Here is a 24573-nt window from a genome sequence, read left to right on the forward strand (position 1 = left end):
GTAAGTATACTTTGATAATTATGTTTCAGTTTGAAGAAATATGGTATAATAAAATTATTGGGTGTTCGTTCGCGCCTGACCTCCATAGAACGTAAATATGTCATAAAGTTTAACAATGTTTTTTTAAAAGGGGTGAGGTTCCACAATAAAACCTTAACTTTAATCTTAATTCACGTTAGCTTTTATTTATTTTTTTTTTAGTTGAATCAGATTTTGTCGAATAAATTCACCTCATAAATTCACGTTCTTATTAAAGTGAAAGCAAAAAAAAAAGTCGGAACTTTACACAATTCTCGACACAAATTTTGCATAACTCTTTTTCTTTCCTTCTCCACTTGCACGTGGCACTCTTTCGAAAATAGATAAATAGATAAATAATAAAAAATAAGAACGTTACTTGTTATCGTGTCAAAAGAAGGAAAAAATCCTGCTTACGTGTCTTTTTAAAGACATTTACATAACCTTTTTATTTTTATTTATATATCTGTTTAAGCTTTTTTTTTTGTCAGTGTACTAGAAGGAATTCAGTTGATTACAACCCTTTCTGCGTGTTCTTTACATTACAATGGTACAACCCTGAATCCGACGGCGCAATACTACTACACCGTTCAACTCTGTAAAACTGAAACGAAGCTGTTCTGCTTTAAAAGGGTGCGATTTTCTTCTTATTCATATTTGTATCGATTCTTTGCTTTAAAAAACTAAAGTAATTACGTGTTTACTTTTTAATATCCCATTTTGCTGTGTCGGGTTATTTTACTAAAGTAAGAAAACTTCATTATTTTTCAAAACTGTTTTTATTTCTTTATTGTTCGATATTTCGTCGATATTATTTAGTAAGAGTATTTAGCAGAAAAGCCAAAACGACTACCCGAAAAAATAAATATACAAGAAATAAATGTTACCATAGTCAATAAAAGTTCAGTTCATGCTTTTTTTTTGTTTTGAAATAGTTTTTAATGCTCTTTACTTGAAATAATTTCAACGAACCGAAATTAAAACGAAATTTGAGGTGATAACTACTTAAATGAATTTTTATATTTTATATTTCAAAGTCACTGCCATTTTGATTTTTTTAAAACGATTCGTGAATTAAAAAAAAAAAATTTTTTTTACAAACTACTTAAAAATACAAACCAATGAACTTTTCTACCATAAAAGTAACCTTTATGTACTATGGTAATATTTATTTCTTGTATATTTATATTATATATATATATATATAACATTTTCTCTTTGTAAGGAAACATCATTTTGTTGGTCACTCTTGGCTACGAATGGAAACAAAGTTGATATTAAAAAATATATTTTCGCTAAAATTATCTTTACTTTCATCATATTTTGCTTAGGGTAAAATTCTTCAGTATCAAAACCTATCTCTTTACAACCCCCTCCTTTTCATAACCTATCCTACTTTCATCAATCACAGTCCATTTTCTGTAGGCTGTTTTTAACCCAGTCAACGACGCGTACTTCTGCTAGCATATATATATATATATATATATATATATATATATATATATATATATATATATATATATATATATATACATATATATATATATATATATATATATATATATATATATATATATATATATATAATAGGACGAATTTTTAAATATTTTAACACTTTACAGAAAACATAAAAGAAAATCATTTGATTCTTCAGTCTTCGAAATGTTTCGTTCTGTCCATCCAAACTAATCAGCAGTGACCTTTACTTCTGTGCAAGATGCCTAAACCCGAACCCAGACCGGTTCTTCCTTCTCATATTATTGTGTGATTGCAATCAGAGTTGATGAAGACTATATTGTTATCTACGAGCTTCCATAATTGATTTTCTACTTCCGGTAGCTGTCAGTGTGCATCATTGTTTCCTTCCGGTGGATAACAAAGGATTGCAGATTTTGTCCAACGTTTGAAACCGGAAGACGAAAGGAAACTAGAAAGTAAAAATAATCCGATAAGATTCATGGATTATTCTGTCTCTGTGTTGGTGGATGGGGAATTGTTGTCTGAGTGTCAAGTATGGATATTTGATCGATTTATATTGAAAGAAATATACATAGTAACACACGCATATATATATATATATATATATATATATATATATATATATATATATATATATATATATATATATATATATACTAGTAGGTCGCCCAGTGTTGCCAGGCGTTGCCAGGTCGTAAAATATGCTTAAATTTGATATTTTAATTTTGATAGTTTTATGGTACAAAAGTTTATTGGTTTGTATTTTTAAGTAGTTTGTAATTTTTTTAATTCACGAACAGGTTTTAAAAAAAAATCAAAATGACACCGACTTTGAAAAGGAGAGCCTAGTTTTCAATTTGAAGGAGGGGCACCTAAGCATTCTGTGTTAACAATTTAAGAGAGTTCCGCCAACGTAAGAAATATTTATAAACATATTTTAATGTTTTCCGTTATTTTGTGCTTGACGAATATTCGATTATGGCATGTGTAGTTTATACAAAAATTCATTAAGTAGTAATCGCCTCAAATTTCGTTTTAATTTCGGTTCGTTGAAATTATTTCAAATAAAGAGCATTAAAACTATTTCAAAACAAAAAAACATGAACTGAACTTTTATTGACTATGGAAACATTTATTTCTTGTATATTTATTTTTTCGGGTAGTCGTTTGTTGGCTTTTCTGCTAAACACTCTAACTAAATAATATCGACGAAATATCAAAAAACAAAGAAATAAAAACAGTTTTAAAAAATAATGAAGCGTTACTTACTTTAGTAAAATACCCCGACACAGCAAAATAGGATATTAAAAAAGTAAACACGTAATTACTTCAGTTTTTTTAAGCAAAGAATCGATATAAATATGAATAAGAAGAAAATCGCACCCTTTTAAAGCAGAAAAGCTTCGTTTCAGTTTTACAGAGTTGAACGGTGTAGTAGTATTGCGCCATCGGATTCAGGGTTGTACCATTGTAATGTAAAGAACACGCAGAAAGGGTTGTAATCAACTGAATTCCTTCTAGTACACTGACAAAAAAAAAAAGCTTAAACAGATATATAAATAAAAATAAAAAGATTATGCAAACTTTTTTAAAAAGACACGTGATCACGTGAGCAGGATTTTTTCCTTCTTTTGACACGATATTAAGTAACGTTCTTATTTTTTTATTCATCTATTTATCTATTTTCGAAAGAGTGCCACGTGCAAGTGGAGAAGGAAAGAAAAAGAGTTATGCAAAATTTGTGTCGAGAATTGTCTAAAGTTCCGACTTTTTTTCGCTTTCACTTTAATAAGAACGTGAATTTATTCGACAAAATCTGATTCAACTAAAAAAAATAAATAAATAAAAGCTAACGTGAATTAAGATTAAAGTTAAGGTTTTATTGTGGAACCTCACCCCTTTTAAAAAACCTCGTTAAACTTTATGACATATTTACGTTCTATGGAGGCCAGGCGCAAATGAACACTCAATAATTTTATTATACCATATTTCCTCAAACTGAAACATAATTATCAAAGTATACTTACGCAAATAAATATGAAAAGTCTTTGTTAAAGTTTGTGCCATATTTCCATGGAGTGCAGGCGCGAACGCAGACCTCACAATTTTATTATACCATCCCTATTTAAGTTGAAACATACTTATCAAAGTATTATTATGTACATCTATATCAAAAACCCTTGTAAACGTTTTTTTTTTTTTCATTTATTGTTTCCATATTTTGGGTGCCAGTAGCGAACGAAGACCCCACAATTTTTATGAACCACCGTTCTGCGAGATCGAACAAACAAATTCCTTATCCTCGATACATCTTCTATCATTATATGTCATCAGTTTTTTAAAATAGTCAACTATATAGGAACGTATTTATGACCACACACACACACACACACACACACACACACACACACACACACACACACACACACACACACACACACACAGACGTTCAGCTTTATATTATAGATATACTAGCATTTCAGTCCGGCGTTGCCCGGGTGTTAGGAGGTGTATGCTGAGCGAAAAAAAAGGTCAATGTTTTTAACTTTGACTCCTATTATGACCCCTTAACATTTCTTGTTTTGGGCTCAAATCGAGTTATCAAGTTAGATCTATGTCCAAGGAACATATATCTAAAATTTAAAGTGTTTAGACCCGAAATTGTCGGAGGAATTTGGTAGAGTTCTTAAACGTCAAATTGTTGAAATTTTACCCCTTAACAGCCAACTTTCTGGCCTAAAACCAATCACGTAGATTTTCCCAAATCTCAGTACCCTGTATATCAAATTTCGAGTTTTTAGACTGAAAATTGACAGAGTTATTGTGAAGGAAAATGTACACAGACAGAAAGACACCCACAGACCATTTCACTTTTATAGATATACTAGCATTTCGGCCCGGCGTTGCCTGGGTGTTTGTAGGTGTATGCTGAGCAAAAAAAAAAAAAAAACTGTAATTTTATTTAAAACTTTGACCTATATTATGACCCCTTAAAATTTATTGTTTTGGGCTCAAATCAAGTTATTAAGTTAGATCCATGTCGAAGGAACCTATATCTAAAATTTCAAGTGTTTAGACCCCAAATTGTCGGGGAAGTTTGGTAGAGTTCTCAAATGTCAAATCGTGGAACTTTGACCCCTTAACAGCCAAATTTCTGGCCGAAAACCGATCCCAAAGATTTTCCCAAAATCTCAGTACCCTGTATATCAAATTTATTTCCAAGGAATCTATATCTAAAATGTCAAGTGTTTAAGACCCAAACTTGTCAGAGGAGTTTGGTAGAGTTCTCAAATCGATCAAATCGATTTTCCCAAATCTCTGTACCCTGTATATCAAATTTTGAGTCTGTAGACTAAAAATTGACAGAGTTAGTGCGTAGGGAAATGTACAGTCAGACAGACAGACAGACATGTTCACTTTTATAGATATATAACTAGATAACGGTCAACATTCTCTCTTAAGACATGAAGAGACTAAATTTTATAAATTCTCAATATTTTACAGAATGCCATTTTGAGGAGGCGAAGCAATCTTTGTTACATAGACAGAGTTTGGTACTTTTGCATTTTGCGCACCAAGTTTTTGTAAATGTTGGTTCGATTTTGACTGGCAGTTAACGTTAACTGCCGGAATATACTGAGCGCTGGTTAAGTTGATCAGCCAATTAAAAAGCGATAACAAACGTGCTTAATCAATAAAAATCGAAGCAGACGACATTTAATAAATTAGAAGAAAAAAAAATTTAGTTTTTAATCACACACAAATTTAAACAGTCCAACCCTAACCCTAAACCTTAACCTTATCCCTAAACCCTACCCATAACTCTAAATCCTACCCATAACCCTAAATCTTAAAAAAGATTAGTTTTTAATCAGGCACAAATTTAAAGTAAAACCTTAACCCTAAACATTAACTCTAACTCTAAATCCTAAAAAAATTAGTTTTTAATCAAGCACAAATTTAAACAGTTCAACTCTAACTCTAAGCCTGAACCTTAAACCTAAACCCTACCCATAACCCTAAATCTTAAAAAAAAATATTAGTTTTTAATCAGGCATAAATTTAAAGTTTAACTATAACTCTAAAACTTAACCCTAAACCCTAAAAAATGTTAGTTTTTACTCAAGTACAAATTGAAACAACCCAACCTTAACCCTAAAATTTACCCCTAACCTTAAATCCTACCCCTAACCATAAAATGATTAGTTTTTAATCATACAAAAATTTAAACAACCCTAACCTTAACCATAAACCTTAAGCCTAATCCTATCCTTAACTCTAACCCTAAAAGAAGGTCAAGAGTTTTCCTAAAAGTTGTTACAACTTTTCTTGAAAAAAAAAAGAAAAAAGAAAAGAAAATTCTATTTATTTAAAACAAAAAAATAAAATAAAATACTTATTCATGAAACTTACGGTATATATATATATATATATATATATATATATATATATATATATATATATATATATATATATATATATATATACACACACAGCTATCCAACTTCCGCTCCATCATCTAGCATGCTTTGAAGCGATCTGTCACGTTTACCATTTGTAAAGGGAATTTTTTCCGAAATTAATAATGGATATTGTCGCAAACATAACAAGTAAGATTTTTGTACCTAATACAACTGAATAAATATATGTATATATAAACATATATATATGTACTTATTGATTTGTAAATCGCCACTTGTTCTCGTCTCCTTTCACCAACAATGACTATATCTCATTCCTCGCATTGTGATAGCCTTCTAAATCCCTACTACACACCTATCTCACACAATGCTTTAAGCAAATTACATATCAATATTATTTACATCAGCTACAAATCGAGCTCGAGCTAACATCACGGAAACCCCAGTGCAAAAGTACCCAGATCAGGCTGTCTGAAGATACTGTCTTCCTGAACTAAAATGCACCAATCATATAAAATCGACTTCAAGATCTAGTGTGTGTGTGTGGGGGGGATTATCTTTTTTCATCCTTACAGTTCCTTTCTCACAGAAGAAACGTTGTTAGTATCTATCTAGGTAGTATCTACCATTACTTCAATGGAAGGTGCTCGACTGAGCTCCAATCTCTTGTTCCTCTTTTTTAAGACATTCACAGCAAGAACTTGAGCTTCTTTGTAAAGGCTTTCGATATGCAGACCACATTACCACTGGACTGCTTCCTTGCAAATCAGAACATGATTGCATTAAAATTCAATATCAGTATATTCCTGTCTGTGAATAATCCACACAAGTATTATCGAACTCGGCCCATTTGGTCGACCATTCTTAATCCTTTCGTATTATCCTTCATAAGCCATTTCAAAGGCTCCTCGTCATTGTAACACATTGCCGCAGAACTGCTTTCCTGCAGACTGCAGCATAATCATCTTCAAATTCAACGTTAACAGATCCCTGTCACAAGTAACCAACCTTTAATTATCCTCAATCCTCTCATGAGATTCTTCAGCTTTCAACTATCCTTGCGTCTCATTGTTCCTTATCCTCGAGTGGCCTCTGGCCTTGATAAGTCCATCCAGGCAATGCCAAGTTTTTACATTCATGCAACGTCAAGCCTTTTCTGTTAATCTATATATATAAAAGCGAAAATGTATGTATGTATGTATGGTATCTATGTATGTATGTATGTATGTGTGTTCGCTTTTTCTGTATGTCTACAAAAGGCTTTTTAGCCGTCATTCTCGGTTGGCTCGCTCCTTCTTAAAACCTCTTATATGCTGTCTAAATAATAATATCTACGACTAAGGAACTCGGGTCGCAGCTATCTTTAATTTACCCGACTTTTACAATCTATTTTCGAGATATTTTTTGATCGCCGCGTAGCGGGGAAAACAGAAACTGGTTTCCAGCGCAAAACTAGGTCAAACATCCGGTGACTTCCTCGCACCTGCTAATTTTACTTTATAAACGTCAACTTAACACACTTTATCAATTCGTTTGTTTCCGTGGTCGAGATGATTAGGTCGCAGGGTTTTTTTCCATTTCCTTTCCACCTCCGCGTCAAAGGTTCAGGGTTCAACCATACCTTTCTTCTAAAACTGTTTTTTTTTCTTTTACACCTCCAAACACCCGGCCAATGATTTTTTCTTTTTAACAGGGTTGTTTTGATCTACGCCCCCACCACCACCAACACACACCTCCAAACACCCGGGCAACGCTGGGTACCCCCGCTAGTCTAATATATAAAAGGAAAAATGGGCACAAGCGTTTTTGATCGGGCTTCTTCATGGAATAGGAGCAAGACGTCAGATTTTTTTTCACTTTCTTTTCTGCCTTTGTGTCACAGGTTCGAGCCTGTCTGCCTACTACCATTTTTTGTTTTACACCTCCAAACATCCGGGCAATTCCGGGCACCCTGGCTCGTTTCCTATAAATTCTGAAATAGTATGATGGATTCAATCACATATGATGGGTGTAAAATTGAAATTCTTTTTTTTTTTCACAAACAGGACTTATTCACAAAGGTTTTTCTGTCTGTGAGCCACATTTCTGCAGAAACCCCCCCCCCCAGATTACAACATAGTCATCTTCAAATCCAATCTCGACAGATTCCTGTCATATACTAAGTTTCTATCGATTTTTTCATGGCATATACTCGTCTGAGCTCCAATCTATGCTCCCCCTGCCAGACTTTCAAAAAAAAATCACTCGACAAGCTAAAACACTATCAACAATTTCCCCCATTCTCTATCTGTTCCTAAATCTAAATGGCCCTGTCGGTGGGGCATTAGAATATGCCGACTGCCCCCCCCCCCTGCAGAGGGTAAAAATCCCTCAATGGGGGTTCTGGATATGACCTTAAACTATATCCAGTGGTGAGGCCCCAACTTGTGGGCTTTGGGAAGTGTGGAACCACCCTTTAATTACCATTGCTCCCAGGTCCACCCTGACTCAGAGTGATAGTACCTGTTAGGGTCCCAACTATAGGTTAAATAGAAAATTACTTGAAAACAACAAATATATTCTATTAAAAATTTTTTCTTCAAAATCTTTGGATTCGGCATTAAATAACCCAAAAAGGGTTGATATGCCGTAAAACAAAAACAACCAACCAACCTAAATCTAAATGCAGATTTCACGAACAAAGCTTCTTTTATAGAACTGCCCGCCTGTAGAACATTCTTCCACTGCGGCCTGCTTCCCGGCCGACTACAATATCATAGCCTTCAAGTCTTGGTGAATCGTCCCCTTAAATAATCGAATTCTACCATTAACGATTACTACACTAGCACTTGAAATTCATTAACTTTTATCCTCGAGTGGCCATCAGGCTTGATAAGTGTTGACTCCCTTGTAAAAAAAAACAAAAAAAAACTTAAAATTCTATTAACCATCCTTTCAAGAGTTTCTTTGTATTTCGACTGGCAATCATTGCATCTCTTTTAACCCTTATCCTTGGGTGGCTTTTCAACTTTGATAAATGGTAACACATTTATTAAAAAAAAAAAAAAAGACAAGAGACAATAAACCGGAGATACAGATCAACACATTTTATCAGATTCACAAGTTTTCATTTTTTTTCTCTCCCCAGACGTTTTTATTGATTTATAGAAATTATTAAAGCTAAAAATATATTTTGCACGCTTCATATTTTGTTTGGATAGAATGGAAAATTTGTATATATATATATATATATATATAAATTTATCAGTACCAGCAAATTAATAGCTTCGTTATAATATCTTTCCTTTGATGAGAAGAACGCATTTCTTTGAAACAGGGCAGATTAAGTAAATTTCAATATATCTATTTTGAGTATCTTGTCGAACAATAAATTAATGTAAAATATATTTATAATCTTTAATTTTTTTCTTCTCTCTCTCTCTCTCTATGTATATATATATATATATATATATATATATATATATATATATATATATATATATATATATATATATATATATATATACTAGCTGTACCCTGCCATGCGTTGCTGTGGCTCAAATTGGCGCAATGAAAAAAGTTCCAAAATGAGAAAAAGCATGTTTCTTATAGGTTTAATTTTTCATTTCGTATTTTGAATACGTAACATAAATTGTCCATGTGAAAAAAACAGTCAGTGTGTAATTATAAGCCCCACAATTGTAAAGATTGTTCCCTGTGCTTTGTTGATGGTTATTGCAAACGACAACAAAATTGGAAAGTGCAATTTCCTAAAGTGTAATGATGTATCCAGTGGAATCATAGGAATGCATGGAATGAAGATATATTCATTTGTGAAAGGTCCTGTTAAGATTGTTGTTTCTATGATATTGTTTGTTAATTTTTTTTACTGCAATCCATGTGCCATTGCAAAGCTTGGATTGGTTTATATTTCACAACATGATAATCAGTACACCAAATTTTTGTTGCAATACATGCGGTGGCATCCTTGGCAAATATAACTGTTGGATAATTAACCACTTTATCTGCTTTCACAACCGTGTTGGTGGATTTGTATTTGACTACCTCACTTGGAATTTTACATTGAATAATAGCGTTAAGTTCATGGGCATCTTTGTATTGACCTGCAAGAATAGCTCGTTCACTCAGTCAAGTGGAATTCTTGTAATTTGAATATCTGCAAAAACCTTTTAAACTTACTCTTCTTTTGATGTAATAAAATTACAGAAGTTAAAAGTCAAAGAATTTTGCCCTTAACTCTGATCAGCTGGCACTTTCCGTACCCAATTTCTCACAAGTGATGCAAAAAATTTTGTGCGGATCGAACAGTTTGATAAATGTTACGTGCGCATGCGTTAGCTTTGACTAAGGGGGAGGGCCAAGGGAGCGACCATTAAATAATTCTGCTGGTCGCCATGGAGCTCAACGCCCAAGGAGTGCCCCATTTATTTTAAATATTTATTTTCCAAATCAACAATGAATAAAATGGTGCTTCTACCCTTTATTGTCGAAATTGGAGATGCCATTTTTTTTTCACGCACTTGCTATCCAAATCTAGGGGAGACATCATTATATGGTCGAACGATTGCTTCCGAAAAGGGAAAGAATAAATTTACTAAAATTAACATTTATTACTTCCGGAAACGTTAAATTAAACTAAAATGATCATTTATTACTTCCAGAAACTTGGTGATCCGATATTACTGGAGAAAATGAATCTTGACAATTCAAAAGAATGTTTAAAATTATTTATTTGTTCGAAAATAAACTTCCGGAAAGAACTATGAAAAAAAGTAAATAAAGAAAGTGAAAAAGAACATATATCCATAATTGTTTAATTGGAAATGTTTCGATTTAATTAATAGAACGGGAAAGTCTTTCATGGAACATTTTTTTTTAAATTAAAAACAGAAAATTGAAATGACATATTCATAATAGTTTAAACTGGGCGAGCGCCATTTGAAAACCAAAATATTTATTAGTTTTTTTTGTTTATTTTTTCGTTTGTGTGTGTGTGTGTTTTTTTTTTTCGAACAAATAAATAATTTTATACATTTTTTTTATTAAAGCAACTTTGAAAGACCAACAACAAATTAATTTAAATGGTTGTTTTTTTTTTAAGGGAGAAGTTGGTTGTTTTTTATGTTTATTTTTTTTTACTGTGAATCGAAATATAATTGTAAAAACATTGATTGAAAAGTTTGTGAAAAATATAATTTTAAGAAAACAATTTTGAAATTAAAGCAACATTGGACTTTTATAAAATAGTTTTTTTTTTTTCGAACAAATAAATAATTTTAAACATTCTTTTGAATTGTCAAGATTTTTTTGTTAAATAAATTTCAAGCAATTTTTGCAATAAATAATAAATAGCAACTTCGTTAATTTTACGACTCGCCCCAGCATATTATAAACACCCTAACCTCCCCATGTTAAAACGGCTTTCGGAATGACCCCCCCATGTTAAGAACGGCTTTCAAGGTTTGTGGAAGGGCGTGTTTAATTTGAAAGCCGTTTTTAACATGGGGAGGTTAGGGTGTTTATAATATGCTGAGGCATGTCATAAAATGAAACAGTTTAGAAAAAGTTAAAACAAACTTTTTTATGTAAACAATGCTGTGAAAGAAACTAAGCAATTAAAACGTAATGTTTGATGAGTGAAAAGCCTTAAGATATACAAAGGAATTTAAAATTAAAAAAAATTGGTAAGATACATAAATGTATTTAAATTTAAAAAATAGGAGTTTTTTGTGCTAATGCAGAGAGTGATCTGCGCTATTTTTTTAACTCGTATTTCCACGTTTAATTAAAGTTTTATGTTATGTTTTTTTTTTTATTAAACTTTAAGGTTAAAGTACAGAATATGTACAAAACACCCTCCCCTCCCCATGTTAAGAATGACTTTTGAAATAATAACATTATTATTTCAGCATGGATCACTCTCTGCAGAGTACCTTTTTTTTTTTTACTTATCTTGTAATTCGAGAGTAGTTGAAACGGAAGTTACCGGAAATAAAACCAGGCAGTCTCGCAGAAACGACTTACGAAAAATATTTTTATTTTAATTAATATTTTTATAATTCGGAATGTTAAATTATTTTAATAACATACAAACATTCCTTGACTTTACAGATAGATTTTCTGAAAATTTCAATTAAATTGGTAATGTAGAAATATGGTTTTATCGATTTAGAACGAACCAAGAATTACATTTATATATATATATATATATATATATATATATATATATATATATATATATATATATATATATATATATATAATAAAATACGCATCAAGCGCACTTGAAACCAAATCACAACGTAATATTAGGAAAATAAACAAATATTTTACTTGTTTGAAATTTATCACAAATATATTTCAGAGGTATACTCCATCTTCAGTGTGTTCTTTTGTTTCTTTTTTTTTCCTTTTCTTCTTCCTTGCCATCTTGTAAATTTTGAGAAAGAAGTCTGTTTGTAAAGAACCACGCGTTGTATCTGGCGGTTGTACATCATGGCAAGGAAGAAGAAAAGGAAAAAAAAAAAGAAACAAAACAACACACTGAAGATGGAGTCTACCTCCGAAATATATTTGGTGATAAATTTCAAACAAGTAAAATATTTACTTATCTGACAAGGCCTCATGGTTTAGTGGTAAAATACTAAAATGCTAATTATGTAATTATGAGTTCAGAAGGTGTAGCCATGCTGATGACAGGTGACACCCCAAAACATCTATCCACGGATAACTTTTATGCATATAAAATATTTTTAAAATATTTGAATAAATTATTTTAAAAAATATTTAAATAAAATAAATATTTGAATGTTAAATAAATAAATAAAATAATAAACAAAATAAAAATAAAAAGAGATATTATATATATATATATATATACATATATATACTTATATAACTACTTCATTTACTCACATAAATTTAATATACGAAAGTATAGATTTATGCGTAAACTTTAAGTATTTACTTCAAGAGTGCTCAATACGTAGGTAGAGCTAGTTAGTAATTTATAAAATATATATGGTGATTAAGCTACATTGAATATTCTGCGTTTCATCCACATTGGCTGATAAGAAAGGGCGCGGTGGATACTAGAAAGCTGATTGGCTAACTAGAAATCCTCAACATATATAAAAACAAGAAGCAACCACAGAATTCGCGCATAAGCCTGACGAATCCTATAGTGGATGAAATGCAGAATATTCAGTGTAGCTTAATCGCCATATATATTTTATAAATTACTATACTTATATATATATACATACATATATATATATATATATATACACATAGATATATATACTTATATATATACATATATATATATATATATACAGATACGTATATAATTATTTCCACAGCCCAAAGAAAGAATGCCGCATCCCACAAGAGCCATGATGCCAGCCAACGAACCGGAAGTCTAAGACTCGAGTTTCCTCCTCATTTGGGCTCATCAGTCACACATATCCGCACCCGGGGTTTGAATCCCGAGCTTCCTGCACGTGAAGCAAGCGCTCTACCAACTGAGCAAACGCCCTGCACACAAGAAATTCTTGAAGCTCAGTTGGTAGTGTGCTTGCTTCGCATGCAGGAGACTCGGGATTCAAATCCCGGGTGCGGATATGTCTGACTGATGAGCCCAAATGAGAACGAAACTCGAGTCTTAGACTTCCGGTTTGTTGGCTGGCATCATGGCTCTTGTGGGATGCGGCGTTCTTTGGGCTGTGGAAATAATTATATATATATATATATATACATATATATATGTATATATATATATATACTAGCAGGGATAACTGACGTTGCCCAGGTTTGAATGATGATCAACAAATATTTCACACTCATATTTTTATTTTCATCGAAATGAGTGAAATCACCAATTTTCTAACAAATCAATTGATTGCCCGCTCTAGTTGAGGACCCGTCGCAGTGCACCAGGAGGAAGCTTACATGCCTTTCGCAGTGTACATTGTAGTTTTCATTGCACTGTAGAGAACCTACTGTTGATTTTGTCAAATTATTTTTATATATAATGGCTTAAATTAAAGTTTAAAAAACAAAAGTAAAATCAACAGAGAACCTATTGTTGATTTTATATGCATGGCATTACTAGTTCTACGATGATAATGGTTTGAATTTAAGTTAAAAACAAAAGTCAAGTATCATGGTTCAGTTGTGCTTTAAACAGAAACATTCATTTCGAATGCGCCCCTGTCATATCAAAGAAGCTACTGTCGCGTAGCTTTACTGGTTGTGCTGTGATAACGACTTGAATTAAATTTAAAATGAAAAAGTCAAGTATCATGGGTGCAGTTGTGCTTTAAACAGAAACATTCATTTCAGACGAACCCCTGTCCATAGCACATGACCTGCTGTTGATTTTATATGTTGAGCCTTTCGACTTGTGTGTTAATAAAACTTCTCAAATTCACCTGTGATGTTAGGCCGTGTAAGGTGTTAACTTTGGTCACAATCGCCTATTTCTTCTTTCATCAGATTATTTCGATTGTTGATTATTGATACTTATCAAAGACATTCCGATACAAAACTTATCTAAGAGTATTACCAGGTGCATAAAGTACCTGCATGTGAAATTTCAAAAAACATTGACACAGCCGTTTTCGAGTCCATAGGGAATGAACTCACACACATACACACACAAACACAAAGTTCCTTATATATATATATAGTAAGATATATATATATATATATATATATATATATATATATATATATATATAGTAAGGTATGAAAATATATATGGCAATTAAGCTACACTGAATATTCCGCGTTTCATTCTCATGAGAATTTGGCAGGCCTTACTTATTAACAGTAGTGTTTCCCCCTACTCTTCATTGCATTAATGATTGTTTAAATAAACTTACCTCTATTTTGACATTCTTATATATATATATATATATATATATATATATATATATATATATATATATATATATATATATATGATGGGAATCGCTTGAGACAATGCATGAAGCCACTTAATGTAAGGAGCTAACAAGAACAAAAGATGGTTATCACAAAGATAGGCAATGCCTATTGACCTTAGTATTGAAAAGACCAGGGTCAGAGATAGAAGGAAAACACTCAGCAAGGCTGCAGGTAGAAAGAAAACAATGGGCAGGAAGAGAGTTCCACAACCTTGCTGTTCTTGGAAAGATGCTGCTAGAATAGGAAACCGTATTAGAAGGAGGTATCGAAATCGTGAATTGATGGAGACCACTAGACTAACGAATAAAACGAGCTGGAACAAAGGAAGCAGAGAATAGATCAGGCAATTTTGAAGAGCACATGCTCATAGTATCATATTGCTTCCTTTGTTTTTAATTTAATTCTCCTTTCCTCCTGTCTCGACCCCCCCCCCAATATAGTGGGGGAAAAGCTGAAATATTATAAAACTCTTTGAATTAATGTCATATACGTATAGTTTAACTTTCATTAAAATCAGATATACTTATTTGAAGTTATAAGAGGGTTCTCCCCCCCCCCGATAGGTAATTTCGAGGATATGTAGATATTCTTTCTCTTTTGTTTTTTTAATTTATTTTTTAGAAACTTTAATTCATATTAGTAGATTAGGTGTGAATGTTACGTCTGACTTACCCTACCCCTAACCTAAACCCTAACTCTAACTCTGACTCACTGCAGTTTAAGTGGTATCTTGCCTGGTACAGGCATTGACGGCTATGACTCTCCATCTACATCGAGGCATTCATGTATTTATTGTTGCTCATTCCTACCGAACAAGGTGGTCTGATTCAGAACTCTCTTCACGCTATTTCTCGAAACAAAGAGTCCGATGTATTGCCACAGCTTTCTTTGCATTTGCACAGACAGTAGGTTGCAGTTTCTTTCTGTCCAAGAAGCATCCATACTGGGCAATCATCCTGACCATTGGAGCCAGAGGTATCCTCTGCTCAGCATAACAAAAAGCGAAATCATGAACAGAATTATTTCTGTTTGTTTCCGTATTGCATGTCACCTGCTTTCCATGACCTCACATTACCCTGATCGGGGGAGCTAAGTCCCTGATCGGGAGAGCTAAGTGGGTATTCGATCATGCCCAAGGGTCTCCCACAGACTAGCAGCGGGAAGAAGTGTAATGTTATGACCCTTTAGGCTGTGATCATAGCGTAGTATCTGTTAACTGTGGCAAGCGGGGTCAAGGGTCAAAACATTATTATTATTGTTATTGTATCCTAGTTAATTGATTTAAGCGACGGATGGTCGCTGGATCAGTTACTATGATTAGAAGAATAAACAATTAAATTGCAAAAGAAATGATTGACGTGTGAATCGCAAAACGAATGTGAAAATAGAAAATATATGCAAACATTATTTTGGGGTTTTGAATAAACAAATAACTAGGTGGATTAGATTGGTATGAGACACGTAATTAGGTGACGTAAGAGAACACGTGATGTAGTTAATTTTGGAGAGATTGAGAGAGTTGAGGATTGACCACCAGAGCAGACAGACATCTAGACAAGGGTGGACAGACAGCTAGGAGTGGGCTGTAAGAATAGAAAATGTAGAAACTGCAGATCCTGTGAAAACCATTTGAGACAACTGTAATAAATTTATATTATAAGAATATAAAGAGTTGTTTTATGGTTTTCACAAAGAAGAACAGATATCTCAATTGGCTTCATGGTTCGTCACGGAGCAATGGGAAGATACAGAAGAACTCTTCAAGAAAAAAGGTATGAAGCATACATTATTCTTCTTACATATGAACTATAAAAATATCCCATGTGATAAGTCTCATACAACATGATTCAAGTTACACATCAATATCATGTCCTCCTAGCTAAACAACATACATACGATTTATACGTTTATTATCTGTCTGTTAAAAGAACAATATCTTACATCCACTAGATAACACATGACACGTTTTAATATATCATCTCCTCCAAATATAAACCAATATACAACAAACTCTCATTTGGTGCCGTGACCAGTTACAGTTCATATGTAAGAAGAATAATATATGCTTCAGAAGGCTCCTTAATTTTCCTTTGACGGTAGTGTTGCCCCGCTACTTTTCACTGTAGTAATGTTTGTTTAAATAAACTTACCTGTATTTTGACATATATATATATATATATATATATATATATATATATATATATATATATATATGATGGAAATCGATTGAAACAATGCATGAAGCCACTTAATGTAAAATGTAAGGAGCTAACAAGAACAAACGATGGTTAGCGCAAAGATAGGCAATGCCTATTGACCTTAGTATTGAAAAGACCAGGGCTATAGATAGGAGGAAAACACTCAGCAAGGCTGCAGGTAGAAAGAAAACAATGAGAAGGAAGAGAATTCCACAATAAATAAACTTACCTGTATTTTGACATTCTTTCTTTTTAGGTACCGTTTTCGTGTTCACTTTTTCTTGAAGGTCGCTCACATATCTGTGCAGTTCTGGCAAGAACCTGTTTCGGAAAAATAAATAAATAAAATGGTAGAATTACTTAATTTACTAGAGGGGACCTGTGGAAATTCCACAGCAGTATCTTTCACATGTAATATATTGCTGCTGGTCATACTGTAGACGAATGAGACCCCACGATATTATTGTAGCCTTTTTTGTTAAAATTGTAAAAGTGTTTATATAAATAATTCTAGTTAATGTAGTGTCAGAATATATCTGATTATTATGGTTTATCTCTAATATCGTTATAGGAGTCTGTGACATATTTCCATTGTATGGATGCTTGGTGCGAATGGAAGCCCCCACGATATCATTATACCATATTTAAACAGAACAGATACTCCATTTGGATCCTAGCCAGAAAACCAAAACCAAGAAGGTACATTTTAGTTTCACTTACAGCTCGAAAGTGGCATCATTTTTTTTTTGCATTGCACCTTTAATGATAGGGAGATCCTATTTATTAAAAAAAGAGGATATAAGGTGATAACATTCTACGTCTCTAAATACTAATTTAATGTTAATAGTATGTCACCACCTTCTATCCTCCTTTTTAATAAATAGGATCTCCCGATCAAATAGTTTATAATCTGGAAACTGTGAAACACATACACGTACGTTAAATATACTATGGTATTAATACATGCATATATTTTTCGGTGTTTAGCCTATGACCCAATCTCTGGCAACTTTGCATTGTTATATTTTATGCAGGTTATATAAGAAGCCGGAAGATGCTGAAGCTAACCCTGCCAAACGATTTTTTATGGAAATCACTCCTGACAAGGCATGAAGCCACTTGACGTAAGGAGCTAAAAAAAAAGAAAAGAAATACTAATTCAAGATCAAATGCTAGCCAACGATAAGTGTTAGATGGATAACTTCAGATCCAGAAAACAGCAATTCTTTCCCCTTTGTCAGAAACGTCACTCATGGAATGTGAGAACTAAAGGACAAAATAAGGGAAGCAAAAGTTACGAGGCTGACAAAAGTAAACCCAATTCAAATTAATCAATCGATTTATTTGAATTGCAGCGTTCACCACTTCTGCATGTTAAGAATGGCTATCTAAATGGAAAGGGGTGGGATTTCACGTTGCCATAGCCTGTTGAAAGTTATTTGCGGTTTTAAAAAACGTTTCTTGATTTAATGAATTTCAAGCTCTCATCGAAACTTATTGTCTTCTGACAGCTGATTGGATAATCGCTTGGTCATCTTCTGGTTGCTTACATAAGTTACTGGAAGATGCCGACGGGAAGTTGCTGGAGATTGCGTCGTATACTGTATAAGTACTTTTCTTTTTTTACTTATTAACATAACTTGTACGTATCATCAACCAGCCAGCGTAAGATATGGGTAAGTTTCGATTTCAACTTGAGATAACCAATCGTAATTAATTGTGGTTGTTTTGATAAAATTTGGAGGTAAATAAAATTTAATCTTTTCTCTTTATAAATGTACAATTCGTTCTCTTGTGTCAGTAATAGTTTTCTTTTCGGTCCCCCGACAAAAGGAGGGTGGACCCGTAAATTCATCCTTGTCCGTTCGTCCGTTTGTCTGTTCGCACTTTTCTCAATAAGTATGCCTTGGAATTTTTAAAAATTTTGCACAAACATTAAACATGATATGAGTAAAAAAGTAACAGAACGGATTCTTCCGGAAACCACCGGTTGCGCCCCTAGGGGTGCCTTTCGGGTTAAAATGGCTAAAATTGATATATTTGTGGTTATTAAAAAAAATTGATGCCTTGGATTTTTATAAAACTTCCTGAAAAGTTGTAACTAACTGATTTCTATATAATTTTGTTTGTCTATACTTCACAATAACTCTTGGGTGTGCCCCCCAAGGGCTCTTTTAGGGCTAATAAAAACACTATTTTTGGAACTATTTTACCATATTTGTCCAAAGTTTTCTGTGTATGTATATTTAGCAGTTTTGCATGGTGCTAAACTCAAATTTAAATATGTTAAGGCCTTGGAGGCTTTTGGGGCTAAATGGAGGGAGGGCAAATGATGGACTTAGTCATTTCTCTTTTTTGCATGGAGCAGAACTCAAATTTACATATATTAAGGCCTAAAACCGCACCGTTTGTTCATTTTTACCCGGATTTGATGTCCCATAAGGTCTTTTGGGGCTAAATGGGGAGGAGGACAAATGCTGAACTTAGTCATTTTTTATGCCTCGTTCACGGGGGATCATACATGCTTCACGTTTTATGTTACTTCGGGTTAGATTATTAGTTTCCGTGACGTTTGATTTTTTTTTTTTTAACATAGTGAATGAAATTTTAGCCATATCATCAACATTTGCTTTTTTGTTTGTAACTTTATTGATTTCAAGTTAAAAGAAAGATCCAACTTGATCTCTACTGTGTTATGAATCATATTATGAGGACCCAGTGCGTTAGCTGTTGAAATGTATAATATATAGTAGTAGTTAAACGTATGCGTTTTTTTTAAAACGTTTTTTGTTACACATCAAATCTAATTACCATTTTTTTAATCGTGTATATCCTCCCTTTCACACTGTTATACACCAGATTTGCAAGCAATATTTTTTTTTTAATGTCTATTTCAAAATTTTTTATCTTACAGGTATCTTTTCCAAAGTTGCAATGATTGGTTTTAGTTGTGAGATAATATATTTTATTTAAATACTATACATTACTGTGCCTTTTAGGAATATCTGAGTTTCATCTATTTTGTCATCCTGGAATTAGAGTGAAATTCTGGCTTGTTCTCAGTCCAGAAAGATTCATTAGTACCGTTCACGTCGAAAAGTTTAAAACCAGATGTAGAATTCTAATTCCAGGATGATGGGAGAGATGAAACCCAGGTGATCTTGGTCGACAAAGTAAGGTGTAATATTTCAATAAAATAATTAATATTATTTATTAGTTGGAGTGGTCAAAGGAACGTAGGTTATTCCTTTCATACATGCAGTTATATAAAAAAGAAATTATTAATTAATTACTCATTTATTAATCATGGTTAGGAGATATCCGGTACTCGTACTGGACTGGTGGCTGAAGTGTGGTGTCTGCCCAGATGCTTCACTCAAATTAATTGTCCTTAGTCATTGGAGGGGGGGGGGCTTCTATACTAAGGCAATTTTATTTTCGCAGAATTCCCCTTTTGAGGGGAACTGATTATCCTCCACAATTCGGAACGGAATTTCGAGCGGAACCCTTTATTTACACCACGGGGGGGGGGGGTAGTGTGCTCTTGTTCCGTCAGCCATGACTGGATATAGTACCTTAGTAATTCACAAATTAATTTTTTTGGTTGCCCACACCGAGGGTTGAACATTCAACCTTCAGGAGAATATCAATTTTACAATTGATTTTTTCCTAGTATTTCAACCACATTGCAGACAATTCTAGTACGAATTCTGGGAGCTTTAAACCTATTTTTATTTCTAGTTGTAAATATCACCATTTATTACTAATTATTACTAATTATTACTAATTATTATTATATATTAATGTATATCTATCTCTATACTTATTACTTGTATATATTAATGTTTTTACTTATTACTTGTATATATTAATGTTTTTACTTGTTATTATTCAACGAATATGTAATCCATATGATATCAGGACAGTATTCAGGAGTGATTCAACCCTACAGAAACAGCTTGTGAGATTCAAGCCCCTTACAGTAAAAAAATCATGACTAAGAACTGTGTATATGAAATTCAATGTGGAAAACAAAGGTGTCGTCCACTGAAAGTACGGTTAGAAGAACATCGAAAAGCTGTAGCACGTGGAGTGATTGAAAAGTCAGGTATAGCTGACCATATCTGGAAGGAAAAGGGAAACCATCTACCATTATGGGACGAAGTAAAAATTATAGACAAAGAAGAATGGTGGAGAGTAAGATGAGAAGCAGCACATATGCTGGGGAATAACCAATTACTAGTTTGTTCACCATATATGAAGGGCTTGTCTGAAAAACTTCAACGAATATGTAATCCATATATGACATCAGGACAGTATTCAGGAGTGATTCAACTCTCCGGAAACAGCTTGTGAGAGTCAAGCCCCCTACAGAAAAAAAATCATGACTAAGACTCATCTCAAAAATTCAGAAACGTAAAAAAAAAATCCAAGTTGAAATTTTTAGTGAATGAAATTTTGGCTTCATTATCAAGTTAAGCTTCTGTCTAATTTTACATGGTCCAAATCTGCATCTCAAGAAAAACATAGCTTAATTACGACTGTGTTATGAATCATATTAAGAAGATTCAATGTATTAGCTGTTGAAACGAATCTCATCTAAACAGGCCATGCTGCGCATCCATGTCTTTATTGCATTTTTTTTTTTTAAAGGTAATGAGTATTTTGCCTAATGTTTTGGCTTGTTTCATCTTCGCAGAGAGGGTGGAACAGCTGCACGAGCAACAGCTATTCTCCCATATCACTTTGCCCAGGCTATGTAGCTCCACCTCACCACAGCTACACTATTGTCGGCACAATCACATCTACACACCAGTTTTCGCCAGATCACCAAAGTTAAGCAACGTCGAGCCTGGCCAGTACCAGATGGGTGACCATTTGGGAAGACGAGACGCTGTATGTACCGTGAGGTAACCAAGTTGGGAAACTGGCGCTGTCTATTCTTCTCTCGAGGGTAGATGGGCCTATCTTAAGCTGTGGTAGGCAACCCATCTAGTGATGACGTCACGATAGAAAATACCCCTGATAGCCCTGGCGAAGCATCAAGTATTAAGCTACGGACAAGATTTGAATTACACTACAAATTCGTGTAGTGAGTTCAATCTCAGCTGCGGCCGCATGTTACGTTATACCATTGTTTCCTGAGACGGACGGATACTGACGGCGACGAAGTTCACCAAAGCTAAAAAGCGTTAGAGTCTGGGTGCTTTTCCTTACACTAACCTAGGGAAGTGAAGAGGATGAGTGATTTTATTGAGGTACTATATCTAAGGCTGTTAAAGTGTAGTATCTGTTCTTCAGATGCTGCACTTCAATTTCTTGTTCTCTGTCAGTGGAGGAGAAATCCTTTACAACTGAGACAATTTTTATTTTTTGTTCCTTTTCTCCACACTAAAAAGCGACCATGGTATCTAACTCTATCCCGTGGGGAGACATTGTAAATGCCTATTATGTAATTTAGCTAACATTTATTTAAGGCATGTGGTCAAAAGGTGGTGGTGGTGGTGGTGGTGATTTTCTATGATAGACTGGTAGGGAAGAGTCTGTAGCATATACATGAGCAAGTCAGGATTAAAAAAACAAACAAAAAACAAACAAAAAAAAAACACCAACAACAACAACATAAAAAATAAAATAAAATATAATGAAATAAAAAAAATATCAAGTAAAAAAATAAATCTCTATATAAATAAAATGAATTCATTTTTTCTCGTCTGATTTTGACCTTAATAGGATTAAAAATCAAGATATTTCATGCAAATATAATATGCACAAACGGCAGAACAATATCTGAGGTGTGTTATAGGCTTATTATTTCTCAAATTCCTCGATAATCTTAGATTTCTATACTTTTTCTGCTGAGAAGTCACGGCCAAAATCGGTTAAGATCAATGGAAGTGGTAAAATATTTTCTCTCTTATAAATTCCTCCTCCTCCTGCCACCACTTAACACCGTTTGGGGATCGTTCACAAGGAACAGTTGAGAAGAGAACACCGGTTTGGCTTCGTAGTTCTTTCATGTAAAGTTATTTAAAATCACTAATCTAAGCTGCAGTGCTCTGTGGCGTAGTGGTTAGCGTGCTGGACAATTCACATTATATTTTCACGTTCGCGCCGACCTACCATAGTCGTTTTTTTTTTCTTTTTCCTAAACAACTGGAATGGATTTTACTTGGTGGCCGAACTGTTAACGTTGCAGATGGTTTTTTTTTTTGTTTTTTTTCACACTTTATTTTCCTACTTTTACTCATGACTCCGGGTTTGATCCTTCCTACTTACCTACCATGACATTTTTTAACCTCCCCCCCCGTCCCGGAAACAAACACTCGGGCAACGCCGGGTACCCCCGCTAGTAATAGATAAATAAATAAATAAATAAATAATTCAAATTAACGGCTGGCTTTTGCTAAAAAAAAAACTTATAAAATTTAATATATCAATATAATATCGAAGCAAAATTATCAATAAAATTTATATAATTATACAAGCAACCAAGTATTACATATACAGGGTGGGCCAAAATAAGGGTCCTATCTTTAAATTTGAATAACTTCCACAAAATAAGAGTTAAACTCACCAAACTTTATGTGTGTGTAGACTGACCCTTCCGAGATTTTTTTGAAATAAACAAAACAAATTTTGGCCGAAAAACACTTCTTAAAACTTACATGAATTTATGAATTTTTAAAAATAGGACCCTTATTTTGGCCCATCCTATATATCTATAATATAAAGCTGGATGTGTGTGTGTGTGTGTGTGTGTGTGTTTGTGTGTGTGTGTGTGTGTGTGTGAGTCTGGTCACGAATAGGCTCCTATAGGGTTGACTATTTAAAAAAAAACTGATTACATATAACGATAGAAGATGTATCGAGACACAGGAATGGGTATGTTTGATCCTGCAGAACGGTGGTTCATTAAAATTGTGGGGTCTACGTACGTGCCTGGTCCACAAAGTATGGAAATAAAAAATAAAAAAATAAAAAAAAAACGTTTACATGTGTTTTTGTTATAGATGTACATAAGAATACTTTGATAAGTATGTTTTAACTTAAATAGGGATGGTATAATAAAATTGTGGGGGCTGCGTCCGCGCATGGCCTCCATAGAATGGAAATAGGCACAAACTTTAATAAAGACTTTTCATATCTATCTGCGTAAGTATACTTTGATAATAATGTTTCAGTTTGAAGAAATATGGTATAATAAAATTATGGGGTGTTCGTTCGTGCCTGACCTCCATAGAATGGAAATATGTCACAAAGTTTAACAAAGTTTTTAATATAGATCCACAGAATATTGTGATAAGTGTTTCAGTGTGAGCAGGTATGGTATAATAAATTATGGGGTTTATCTATTTTATTTTTACTTTCATGATATTTTGCTTTTGTTTTGATACCCCCAAATTCGAAGCTATCTCTTTACCACCCTTCCTTTTCATAACCTATCATACTTTAATAAATCAGAGTCCATTTTCTGTAGGCTATTTTTGAACCCAGTCAACGACGGG

The 24573-nt window shown here is 33.3% G+C and overlaps 1 protein-coding gene across 6 annotated transcripts in view; it reads right to left on the reverse strand.

Moving 5' to 3' along the window:
- Positions 1–24573, reverse strand: part of LOC145246074 (cilia- and flagella-associated protein 99-like) — a 697934-nt gene that overhangs the window by 117177 nt on the left and 556184 nt on the right. For all 6 annotated transcript variants that reach the window (XM_080107923.1, XM_080107924.1, XM_080107928.1 and 3 more), the window contains one exon: positions 17295–17386. In XM_080107923.1, coding sequence (XP_079964049.1) covers positions 17295–17386 — 92 coding nt within the window. The remainder of the gene's footprint in view (positions 1–17294; positions 17387–24573) is intronic.

The sequence above is a fragment of the Euprymna scolopes genome, chromosome 23 (assembly GCF_053919585.1).
Source record: "Euprymna scolopes isolate OS-2025 chromosome 23, ASM5391958v1, whole genome shotgun sequence".
Lineage (NCBI taxonomy): Eukaryota > Metazoa > Mollusca > Cephalopoda > Sepiida > Sepiolidae > Euprymna > Euprymna scolopes.